Source organism: Notechis scutatus, chromosome 1, assembly GCF_049901735.1.
Source record: "Notechis scutatus isolate UNSWTSFEM ecotype Mainland chromosome 1, rNotScu1.2, whole genome shotgun sequence".
Taxonomy (NCBI): domain Eukaryota; kingdom Metazoa; phylum Chordata; class Lepidosauria; order Squamata; family Elapidae; genus Notechis; species Notechis scutatus.
The window spans coordinates 39,994,054-40,006,046 of NC_142009.1; the positions used below are offsets into that span (position 1 = coordinate 39,994,054).

The following is an 11,993-nucleotide window of genomic DNA, read 5'->3' on the forward strand; positions in this document are numbered from 1 at the left end:
TGCTATAGTACATAATTTTTGCTATATGAACATTTCTTGAGAAAATAAGGGTTGGTTATGTTGAATTAAATAAGAAGACTCTTTTTTTCAACTGAAAAAGGGCTTAATATATTTACTGTTATTAAGAGTGCAACAGATGGTTTGAAAGAATACAATAACATTTTTCTTATTATTTTCATGCCATAGAAATAAATATTAGCCAGCTTAGTATAGTGGTTAAAGTACCATGCTATAAACTGGGAAACTGAATTCTTGGTTTGCCTTAGGCACAAAGCCCACTGTGCCAATCCTTGTCTCTGGGAAAGGCAAAAACAAGCCACTTCTCAAAATGTTGCCTAGAAAACTGCAGGGACTAAAAAGCACCATAAATAAATAATTTTAATAGTATTACATATTCTTGTGTACTGACATGTTTCATTACAACCTACAATTAAGTAGGTAGTCAGAAGATAATTTCTTCCTATTGTTTCTCCTTGCCTCCCAACATTCTCTCTCCCCTTCCTCTTCTTCTCCCCTGGTCTTATGTTTAGGGTTATTTTGAAAGTTGCAACATACATAGAAATAGAATAGCTGGTTTTGAAGTGAAAGCATATGCAAATCCTACTGTAGTTCGTTGTGAAATCCACCATGGGCAAACTGGAGGAATCTATGTCCATGAAAAAGGAAGAGGACAATTTATAGAAAATAAAATCTATGCAAACAATTTTGCTGGTGTATGGATTACTTCAAATAGCGATCCAACCATAAGGTACTATCTTTATTTTAACTTACAGATATTTACCCTAGGAAGTATTGCAAAATATTTTCTGTAGATTATTTTAGTCATTTGGGAATCATCTACTTTCTAAATTAGTATTTGAAGTAGGAACCAGACGTTCTGGATGTGAAACCTTGTATAAACAATCTTAAGCTCTCCAGATTAAGAGCACATTATATCTGCAATTATAACATTTGAAAAGTAAGTTTAAATGAGAGACGGGTAATATTTTACTGTGTAGAAGACTATGTTGTATTATGTAAGTTATTGAGGAATGTGTGATATACAGAACTAAAGCAAACTAGGGCTAAAAATGTTTGACTTTTTTTCTTCAATGATATCCTGTTCTCTTGCTTTCTCTGTCCCCTCCCTGTCCCTTATTTCCCTAAGCAGCAGACTGCAAAAAGCAGAAAGATGGTTTGAACTAGAAGTTTGGAGATAACTTGGGGAGAGGCAGGGGAGGGAGAGATCAGGTGGAAGCATTTGGAATTAATTTGACGCAGTTAAAAAGATGATAACTGACAATATTATTTTCTGGTTTTAAACCTTTAGGGGCAATGCAATTTTTAATGGAAACCAAGGTGGAGTCTACATATTTGGTGATGGAAGAGGTCTTATTGAAGGAAATGACATTTATGGTAAACAAATATTTGCTCAGTTGCATTTAATATTCTTTGTGACTTTATAAGCCACATTTTCTTACGCTTTTCTTATTCCAACAGGGAATGCATTAGCAGGAATACAAATTCGGACTAACAGCTGTCCTATTGTTCGGCACAATAAGATTCACGATGGCCAACATGGTGGTATATATGTGGTAAGCATAGTTTTGGAATAAACATTGAAGATTCATTATTTAGCTCTATTTTCAATATTAATTGTGTAGATAATTGAAAAACATAGGATGAATATGAACACATGGAACTATAGGAGTTCTAAAATGCATGAAAAGGAGGGGTGAGTTTACTGTCAATATGTGCTCCTCCTTTGCTCCAATCCGTATACACATCTTGAACTGCTGACAAAGTGAGCTGTACTTTGATATAACAGTAGATGGAAAACATCATATTCAGGAAGCAGTAATGCAAAACAATGTTCATTAAACACCCCCTACCCCTGATCTACCTATCTATCTATCTGTTTTTTATGTACTCGACTTCCAGTGACTCTGAACAGTTGAGACAGCAGAGTGAGTGCTATTCTCAGAGAGTTGGTTGGTTGGAGGAATAGGAAAAATATTTCATGTGTGAGAGCATGTAGTTTTGTGTGATGGTGACCATCAGACCAAAATATGTTTTAATGTAAGCAGTGGTGGTTTAGTGTGGAAAATAAGAAAGGAAGCAGCAACACTAAGGTGAGATGAAACAGAGGAAGGCTCTGACAAACTCGGGAAAGATGGGTCAGTGTGGCAGCTAAGAAGAAAGTTAAAAGAAAAGAGGGCTATGAAGATCAGTAGGTTGCCTGGCACATAGGACACACAAAGGGAGTGGTGGAATGAGAGATGAGGTGCACCAAACTTACTTTATCTGCCACACAGAACTTCGCTGGATTTTTGTTTCAGCCAAATGCTGGCACCCAAAATGCTTGGTTTTGGTTAGGTTAGACCATGACCTATCTTGATCTCCAAATGTTTGCTTAAGGTTTGAACAAAACACATTTTTCACTTTGTAGATAAACAACCCCCTCCCCCACTTGCTTGTAACCCGAAACGGGGTGGGGGGAACTCTTCGAAGGAATTGACCAAATTGATTGCAGGTTGCACTTGATTTGCATACTTTTGTTTTGTTTCAGCATGAAAAAGGCCAAGGTGTGATTGAAGAAAATGAAGTTTACAGTAATACCTTGGCTGGAGTCTGGGTTACAACAGGAAGCACTCCAGTTTTAAGAAGAAATAGAATACATAGTGGTAAACAGGTATGTTGCTTACTATTGTGTGAGTTACAGCAACACTAGTTTCATTTTTTTTTTACTATTTTTCTGTTTATGCTTTAGGTTGGTGTCTATTTCTATGACAATGGGCATGGAGTATTAGAAGACAATGATATCTATAACCATATGTACTCAGGAGTTCAAATCAGGTAAATTATACTTTTATTTACTTCCTTAAAAGAGGCTTAGTATATATTGTTTTTATTCAGTGACTTCCTTTTCCTTTAAAATGATCCACACATGGGATTGTGTCTGTCTTTGTGTGTTTTCATGTCTAATTGCTTTCTTCTTCTGTTTAATGAGAGTGATATTTCAAATGATAATCTAACTTCCCCCAATAGGAAGTCCCAGCATGTTTTATAGGCATGAAATGAAATTAAGCCCCTCCCCCCAAATTAAGGCCTATATTAAAACATGGGGAATGGCAGGGGGCTCGCCATTAGGAAGTACTTTTGTTGCACACCCGGATATGGTGCTGCCTGCGTTGACCTCGGCGTTGGTGGGGCACTTCATATCAGGAGACCTTCTGCCACAGTTGCTTTCCCTTCTCCCCGTGCTGCCACGGCACTTGGAGCAACGCTGCAGTGTTTGGCGCAGCCACGCGGCATTTGGCGTAGCCACGCACGGCCAGCCAGGGCTCCTCCCTTCAACTGGAGCCCGGCGGAGACACTTGGCTTCAGGCGCTCCTCTCGCTACCTGCCCGGGCATCGTTCGAAGGCAAAGCCCATTCTTTTAAAAACAACGCCCTACTACCGGTACAACAAAGCCTCCCCTGCCCGAGAGGGCAGCCCAACCCCACGTGGGGAGGCGAATCTCCCGGGGCTGCAGCGCAGGATCGGCCCACCCCGGGAGAAGCGCCCAGCCGCCATCCCTGCCTAGCGCCAGGCAGAGCACGAAGAGCTTCGCCTGAGGCACCCAGCACAGCTGACAGGTGGGCCCTCCTGCCTGGCGGCGGAATTCTGGCCAAGGCAGCGAGCGCCTCCCCAGGCCCTCCACTCATCCCGCCAAGGCCGTGCCGGAGCCGGGCAGGCTGGGCAGAGCCGGGAAAGTGAGCCAAGGGTGCGCGCCCGCCTGCCAAGCGAAAGAGCCAGGCCAACCCGAGCTTGGCTTCCCAAGTGCCTCCAGCCCGACCCCAAAGGGGCCACCAGGAGAGGCTGCCCGAGACAGTGATAGCACCCACCCATCCGTGGACAGGGAATTAAGGCGATGGCCCGCGCTGCATCCTCCGAGCTGAGCCCTGCTGAGTGAGCGCCTCTGCCCGATGCCCGTGCCGCTGCAGCGTTTGGAGCTGCTGGCGCGTTTGGAGATGCGTGGGGATGGGGATGGGCTGGGTGAGGGGTGGAAAGGACAGGTGGCTTCGGGCTCTCTCCACCGGACCTGCCAGCCAGGGAAGCAGCGCTGCCGTCGCCTCGCCTCCCTGTCCGCGGCTGGGTGGGCGCTATCACTGCCTCGGGCAGCCTCTTCTGGTGGCCCCTTCGGGGTCTGTCAGAGATACATTTCATACAGTGATGAACTTCACTGAAAGTGAAAAATCCTTAAATGTAGCCAGGGGAAGGGGGGAATGCTATAGTTATAAGATTTTATTACCACTGGGAAAACAAACCATATTTTTGGAAGCAAAAACATAACATGGGGGGCTCAGATAAAACAAATTCAATCTAGTCATATCTAACTCCTATTAAAATAGTGAAATTGATCACATTATTTAGGAATTCTGCTTTAGTCAGATGATAGGTATTCAAAGCTGAGCCAAGAGGATGTGATTATGTTCTTCAATGCTTTCATTTTCTTTTTAGTTTTTACTTCAAAATAAGATTCTTTTATCTAGAAGAATCCCCTTTGCTTACTTTACTAAATGAGATTAGCTTGGCTAATAATATTTACATGAGGAGGAATTGATTTACTGTGTGGTGCCATGATATCCACTATTAACCACACAGAGGATAAACCTGCTGTCAGTCAATTACATAGCTTCAACCTAGCCTACTGCCTGTGCTCTGGTCCCAATGTCTTGCCCAAACGAGTCAATTTGTTCAATGGCTGTTTGTTACCATGTAGTTAAAATTAGCTGTAGCAGGATTATTGGAAGCAGAATGGGACAACTTGCCATGGCCAACTTGCCACGGCCAACTTGCTGCGGCCAACTCACAACAGGCCAATTCACTGCGGGACAACTCATCGCAGGACAATTTAACAATTATTTAAAATAATTTTAAAAATATTTTAATTTTTGTCTTTCACATTTCATTTTGCATCCTTTCTTTATTGTTTCTATTCCACCATTTGAGTTTAACTCTTGTCCCACAGCAGGTTGTCCTGTGGCAAATTGGCCACAGCAAGTTGGTTGTGGTATGTTGACTGCAGCGAATTGTCATAGACCCTATTAAAGGGAGGATATCCCCCCCCAACAATCCTTCACCAAGTTAGCTAGTTCCCCACAGCTCTTGGCAGTGATTTGGAAACAGGCCATTGGAGAAAGGAATGAAGCAAGGGCTGAAAATTACCCTGTTCTCTGTGACATAAAATCATTTAAAGATAGAATAGAAAAAGTGCAAGAAAAAGAAAGCAATATCCACAAATCAAGTTTAAATATGTTAAATAATGCTATGGAGTGAGTAGTATGTATGCATATGCTGTTTGCCCTAAATAAATAATTTCCCTGTCTTGCTGAATAGATTTCCTTCAGAGACCAATCTCAGAATATGCAAGATTTGGCATTGAGATAAATGCAAATAAATTATTTTTATGTGTACCAGGATGATGTGATTAACGACGTTAACATTCCAGTTCTGATCTAAACTCATCAGTCATATTTTAACTAAAATGTTAACATTGCTAGCAGTGCCCTTCCACTTACAAGTGAATTTTATGTTATCAGTAATAAATTATAAGTACATTTTGAGTAACATGTTCGCTTATGCACAGAACTGGAAGTAACCCCAAAATTAGGCGAAACAAGATTTGGGGAGGCCAGAATGGTGGAATTCTTGTTTATAATTCGGGTAAGTTCAACTTTACTTAGCGTAATTTTAAAAAATGCAAAAATTTTCCACATTGCCGAGGTCTTAAATTTTGCTTTTATCATATAAAGGGCTTGGTTTTATAGAAGACAATGAAATTTTTGACAATGCAATGGCTGGAGTATGGATTAAAACAGATAGTAATCCTACATTAAGAAGAAACAAAATCCATGATGGCAGAGATGGGGGAATCTGCATATTTAATGGAGGCAGAGGTTGGTGTCTTCTCATTTTTACTATATTTATACTTTCATTATATTTTCTAATAGTCTGGTACTGTTAAAAATAAAATAGAATTCCAGATCTAGAATGTGATCAGAATCTTCACCTTCAATTTGCCTTTAAACTATTCTTTGTAATTAGATGGATGATATATGTTCTTTCCTACCCTTAAATGACAGTACATTTCTTACTTACACCAGAGAAATACGTTCAAATATTTGTGGTTCTACTGGTTTGGCCAAGCAACCACCAATTTAAAAATAACTCCAAATTTGATTGTTTTGATTGGCTAAGAAACTTAACTTTTTTTCACTTACTGTAAAAATGGAACTGCAGCTCTCTTGAGCCATCCAAAATAGTTTGGTGTACAATATTCAAAATTCTAATAGCGTTATTGTAGCCCTTTTTTTTTGTATGGTAATGAAATTGAAGAAAACAGTATGCAACATTAGCAGATGTAGGTCTCTGGTTTAAGGATTTTTTTTAATTAAATGATACTAGCTTTCAACATAAAATACTTATTATTAACATTAAAAGGAAATTTGTACTAATATATTATAGGAGATGTGTGTGCCCCCCCCCCTTTTTAAGAAGGTTTCAGACTGAAATTAGTGTTCTTGTTTTGATATTAGGGCTTCTTGAAGAAAATGATATCTTCAGGAATGCACAAGCTGGAGTTCTTATCAGCACAAATAGTCATCCGGTATTACGGAAAAATAGAATATTTGATGGATTTGCGGCAGGTTTGTGTTTGATTTGTATTGATTTTAGCTCAGAAGAATGGCAGATTTAAGTAGCTTAATAATCGAGCTAGTATTGAATAATCGAGCTTGCCAGTATTGAAGATTTATCCTGGGGGACACATGCTGACATTTTAATACATTTCAAAAACAATAATTGTGCTATTATATCAAAGTTCCGTTGTGGTTTTCCTCCTTTTTTCTTTTAGAAAGTGTCATACCAGAGCACCATGTTTCAAACAGCTTTGCATTCTTCATGACATTTGCAATTATTTTCTCCCAAATGTTAGTAGTAACTATGTTAATTTGTTAGGGAAAAAAAGTAGTTTCTTCTGGCACCATCCTAAACCAACATTGCCATTGTGAATAGCAGCTGAATTGCTTTATATTGAAATCAAAAGATCTGTAATTTTTCATGAAATGTAGTTACCTGACATGTCCCCAGTCATATTTACTCCCCTGGATGAATATGTCCTTTGTTGAATGTTCAAAGAATAGCCATAATTACTGAGATTTACTTTGCTTTTGTTGAATATCTTGGCATATGATATATCATTACTCTTTAAGAATAAACTTCCACATAATATTGGAGCATCTCAAAGAGTATAGAAGGCCACACATAATAAACATGTAGAATTCCCAAGTAAGAACTTCAATACTACTGACAGAGTTAACTTTTAAAAAGTTATTTATGTACAGATAACAGATAATCAGAGTTGGAAGGGACCTTGTAGGTCATTAGTCCAACCCTCCGCCCAAGCAGGAGACCCTATACTATTTCTGACAAATGGCAGTCCAATCTCATCTTGAAAGTTTCAAGTGATGGCGCTCCCACAACTTCCGAGGGCAAGGTGTTCCATTGGTTGATTGTTCTCACTGTCAGAAAGTTTCTCCTTATTTCCAAGTTGAATCTCTCCTTGTTCAGTTTCCAACCATTATTCCTTGTCTGGCCTACAGGTGCTTTAGAAAATAGCTTGACTCCTTCCTCTCTGTGGCAGCCCCTCAAATATTGGAAGATTGCTATCATGTCTCCCCTGGTCCTTCTCTTTACTTGACTAGCCAAGCCCAGTCTCCAGTCCCCTACAGCAGTGTTATATGTTGAATAAAAATAAATGCACAGTAACTCATGCATTGGGTTGCTATTTTTAGGAAAATTTCATTTGAAAGATCAAATGAAGCCTGTTATATAATCCCAAAACTCAGTTCTTGCCCTGCCCCATTCCTTTTGTATTCATAGGATTGAACCTAACCATGCTTCCTAAAGAAATGCTCCAATAATTAATAAATATTACAAAATGTTGATACTTGGATTCTGAAAGTTGCAATCAGCTTCAGAATGAGTGCATCTAATGAGTTCTTTTTCCTAGTTGGCATTATTTTTAAGCCATGTGGGGATTACTTAACTAGTAAAATACAGGTTTTGTGTTTATTAAAATTATTTTTTTCTTTTTAACCTAAGGTATTGAAATAACAAATCATGCAACTGCAACTTTAGAAGGCAATCAGATTTTCAATAATCGGTTTGGAGGTTTATTTTTAGCCTCTGGGGTCAATGTGACAATGAAAGGTATGTAAATTATGCTTATTTGTAGAATAACAAAACTTAGAATATTTTACTTTTGCACAGTAAACAATTATCTATTTTCATAAGCATGGCTGTTTAAAAATAAGGAAACATCTTAACATTTGGAACAAGTATCAACATTTTCTCCATTATAAGCACAACCCACCCAGTCAACCATCCACTGAAGGGAAGATATCTCACAGTAGAACAGGCTTTTTCCATAAACTCTTGAATCTATTTTGGAGGGTTGGGTTAAAAAATTTCAAAAGGGCAGGATGGGAACATTTGCTTCAGGGAAGTTTGTTGAATGAGCAGAAATATACTGGTGTAAAAGATATATAACCCTAAGCTTTTGTAATGAGTACTGTGGTAATTTGATGTAAAGAAAAACCTTCCATTTCAAAGCTAGTTCATGTCCTGACTGCTACGGATTGTGAACATAAAATAATTTCACTCTCTAGAATGTCTGGCTCTGCTTCACTGATTAAATGTTCATATATATCATCAGTTTTAGGAGTCTTTCTATAGTTCTATATATTTGCATGAACTTTTCTCTGGAGTAGGCTTTTTCTTTCTTGCATAAAAGGTTCTCGGTTTCTTATATTCTTGTCTTTGTTATTTTGTTGATCTGTTTGGTTGCATTGATTTTTTAGGCATAATATCTATTTCCTTGCTCTTGCTTCCCTGGCACTTGTCAGGCTTCCTGGCCTCTTTTTCACTTAAAAAAAAAATTGGCGGTACTTCTGCTCAAAAGCTTTTAGTATTTTTATGTTCAAGAATGTGTTTGCCCTCCCTAAGCTTTCTTGCAAAATAAACAGGATAGGCAGCTTCAGCTTTGATTTGTAGTCATACTACAAAAAAGGGGGGGAGGATATGCAGGAGTTGATTGCATTCTGATTATTCAGAACTTAATAACATCTCTGAAGGCAGTCATGTTGTGAAGGGTCTAGGCTTCAGACAGGGTTTTTGTTTTTTTTGTAAATTTTATTTGAGTTTTCACAAAGAGAAAAAAAAATACAAATAAAACATCTTTTTTGAAAGCAGGTTTCTTCGTACAGACACAAATTCAGGTTCATGCTCATTTTTATATTCTATTCCATATCTTATTACTATTTTACATTTTCTGCATAGCTTCTCCTCTCTTTTAATTTTCTCAATTTTATTTTAATTGTCTCATCTCAGTTCAAATCATTGTATTTATATTTTTTGTCTGTCCTGTTTCAATTATCTATTATTTTTTCTCATTAAACAAAATTTCTCCTGTAGTTACTGATTGGAGTATGACGCCTTTATATCTTTTCCCTAAAGTTGTAACATTCAATATAATACATAACTTCCATTCGGATTCTGCTTGGTACATTCTTAAAATACACACTATATTCTTAAAAAAAGAAAAAATATATAAATGTATATAATTAAAACAACATTCCATTCCAATTCAATTCTATCATTAATATTAATATTCATTAAAGTCTTAACATCTTTAACATTACTTTTAAATTAAATAGCATACTTCTATGGGAACAATTATAAGCTTTCCATAGTTAATCCCCCCCCTCTTCACTTATATTGTATAAAACATTAACTAATTAAAATGTTCCCGTTCCTTCCTAATTCAATTTTCTCATTTATTTTATTTCACTTATTTTATTCACAAACATTTCACTAAATTACACTATTTTATCCCTCATTTTAATCATACGCTGTTTCCAATTTTCTAAAGTTATTTTTATTACTAATATAACAATACAATCTTATGTACCTTTACAGAATCCCTTTTTCAGTTAGATTTTCACCCATTATCTCTAAATAGGTCCTGTTTCTCTATATCTTGCTCCGGTCCTTTGTAACTTCTTTTCCTTTCCTTCTTCCCTCTCTTCTTCTCTCTCCCCTTTTTACCCCCTTGTCTCTCTACCTCTATTTCTCTCTTCTGTATTCCCCTTTTCTGTTGCTTTCCAGTATTATACTTATTTTTCAAATTATTTTTCTTTTTGGTTGTTTTTTTAAGTCTTAAATTCTCCATTCTCTTTCCCTCCTTTCCTTTTTCTTCCCCACATATTTGTTCATTAAAGATGGCTTCTTCTTTGTCCTAGTCTTCTTGTTTTGCAGTCTTGTTGTTTCTCATAGTTCCAAATCTCCATTTCTAAAAATTGAAAGATGAAGCCAAAAGAACGCTTCCCTTCTTGTGCATCTTCTTTGTACTTTTTAAGTTCCATTTTCAATTCATCCAGAAGTGGTGCCATTATATAAATTTTTAAACAACCACTCAGTTGATTTTAGTCATTCAAATATAATAACCAAAAATCCAAAGATCACCAAATAATCCAAATACACGCAAGCTGTTTCTTTTTTGCTCTTTTTTTTCACTTTCTCTTCCTGGGGTTACTATTTAGTTGCAAAGTTTCAGTTAAAATGTATCTTTTAGAAGTTTTGTTGAAGTTTTACTTTAGATTCTTTTTAATTCCAGGCAGTCTCCTCCCTCTTCCAGATCCTGCCCTTTTCTCTCTCTTCCTGCTTATGAAAAAGAAAGTTTTTAATGTCCAGAAATCTTTATTACCCCTTTGGCATTTTGTTTTATTTTCAGCTTAATTGCCTATTGATGTCAAAGCGGATTTTTCCGATTTCTTATTTAAGTCTCTTAGTTGTCAGTATAGGGAAGGAGAGAGAAGAAAAAAAAGCCAAACCTTTCCCTTTTCACTTTCCTTCGCTGCTTCCGACTCTTCTTTGGGAGCGATGTTATTTTTTGTAAGTTTAAATTCCAGGGTATCTTGGTTGTTGCTTTTACAATTTAACCCGGTCAGCCAAAACTTTCACTTCTTATCTTCCTCCTGCACATTCTTTTCCGGTCAAGTTCTTCTTTGTGGTGGCCATTCCTGACCACCGCTGCAACCGCCTTCGGGAAAGGGAGTAATGGCCAGCTGAGGAGAGATGCGGCTCTCCTCGACCGTGCTGGCGGTCTCCCCCCTCTTCACCACCTCTACGGGTGGCTTAGCCCCGAAACCAGCTGGCTCGGGGCGCTCCAGCGGCGAGCCCAGACAGAAACCGCGCACAATCGCAGATTTTTGTCGCCGAAGCCCTTCAAACCGGAAGTTGGCTTCAGTTTTTGAGTGTTGACCATTCCCAAACATTGGGGACCACATAATATTCAGTATTACTCTCAGGACCTCAGAAAAATAGACTCTACAAGCCAAAGACAGATGGGACAACTGTTGACAAGGAATGAGGTGCTCCTAGATAGCTTTGCTGCATTTAAGAAATAAAGCATGCATGAAGACTTGTATTACTAAATTCCTTTGAAATTATAATTAAAATTTGAAGGAATGTTTTAAGAAGTTGAAGGTTTCCAATTCAGATTATTTGTGTAATCAAACATCAATATGGTAAACTAATACTGTGAAATTTGCCATTTAATATAGATAATAAAATAATGAACAATCAAGACGCCATTGAAAAAGCTGTTAGTAGAGGCCAGTGTCTATATAAAATATCAAGTTACACCAGCTATCCGATGCATGATTTCTACAGGTAAGCAACTAAACATATGTCCTTCTGTCCTGTAGATTTGGATTTTGCATGGAAAGCCTAATTATTTCTTTCCTTTATTTTTTGTTGTAGATGTCATACATGTAATACCACGGACCGCAATGCTATATGTGTAAATTGTATTAAGAAGTGCCATCAAGGACATGATGTTGAATTTATTAGACATGATAGGTATGTTGCATAACCTTTGACTGAAAACCTATTAAATATAAGTTGAA

General features: G+C 37.7%; 1 protein-coding gene across 5 annotated transcripts in view; it reads left to right on the forward strand.

The window, feature by feature from the left end:
• FBXO11 (F-box protein 11) overlaps window positions 1-11,993 on the forward strand; it is a 101,171-nt gene that overhangs the window by 87,838 nt on the left and 1,340 nt on the right. For 4 of the 5 annotated variants that reach the window (XM_026684754.2, XM_087961451.1, XM_087961460.1 and 1 more), the window contains exons 12-22: window positions 531-748; window positions 1,310-1,395; window positions 1,480-1,574; window positions 2,549-2,671; window positions 2,750-2,835; window positions 5,612-5,688; window positions 5,778-5,921; window positions 6,561-6,671; window positions 8,128-8,235; window positions 11,649-11,757; window positions 11,848-11,946. In XM_026684754.2, the coding sequence (XP_026540539.2) occupies window positions 531-748; window positions 1,310-1,395; window positions 1,480-1,574; window positions 2,549-2,671; window positions 2,750-2,835; window positions 5,612-5,688; window positions 5,778-5,921; window positions 6,561-6,671; window positions 8,128-8,235; window positions 11,649-11,757; window positions 11,848-11,946 (1,256 nt within the window). Of the gene's footprint in view, window positions 1-530; window positions 749-1,309; window positions 1,396-1,479; window positions 1,575-2,548; window positions 2,672-2,749; window positions 2,836-5,611; window positions 5,689-5,777; window positions 5,922-6,560; window positions 6,672-8,127; window positions 8,236-11,648; window positions 11,758-11,847; window positions 11,961-11,993 lie in introns of all 5 variants that reach the window. The other variant, XM_087961456.1, reaches the window with a different exon arrangement.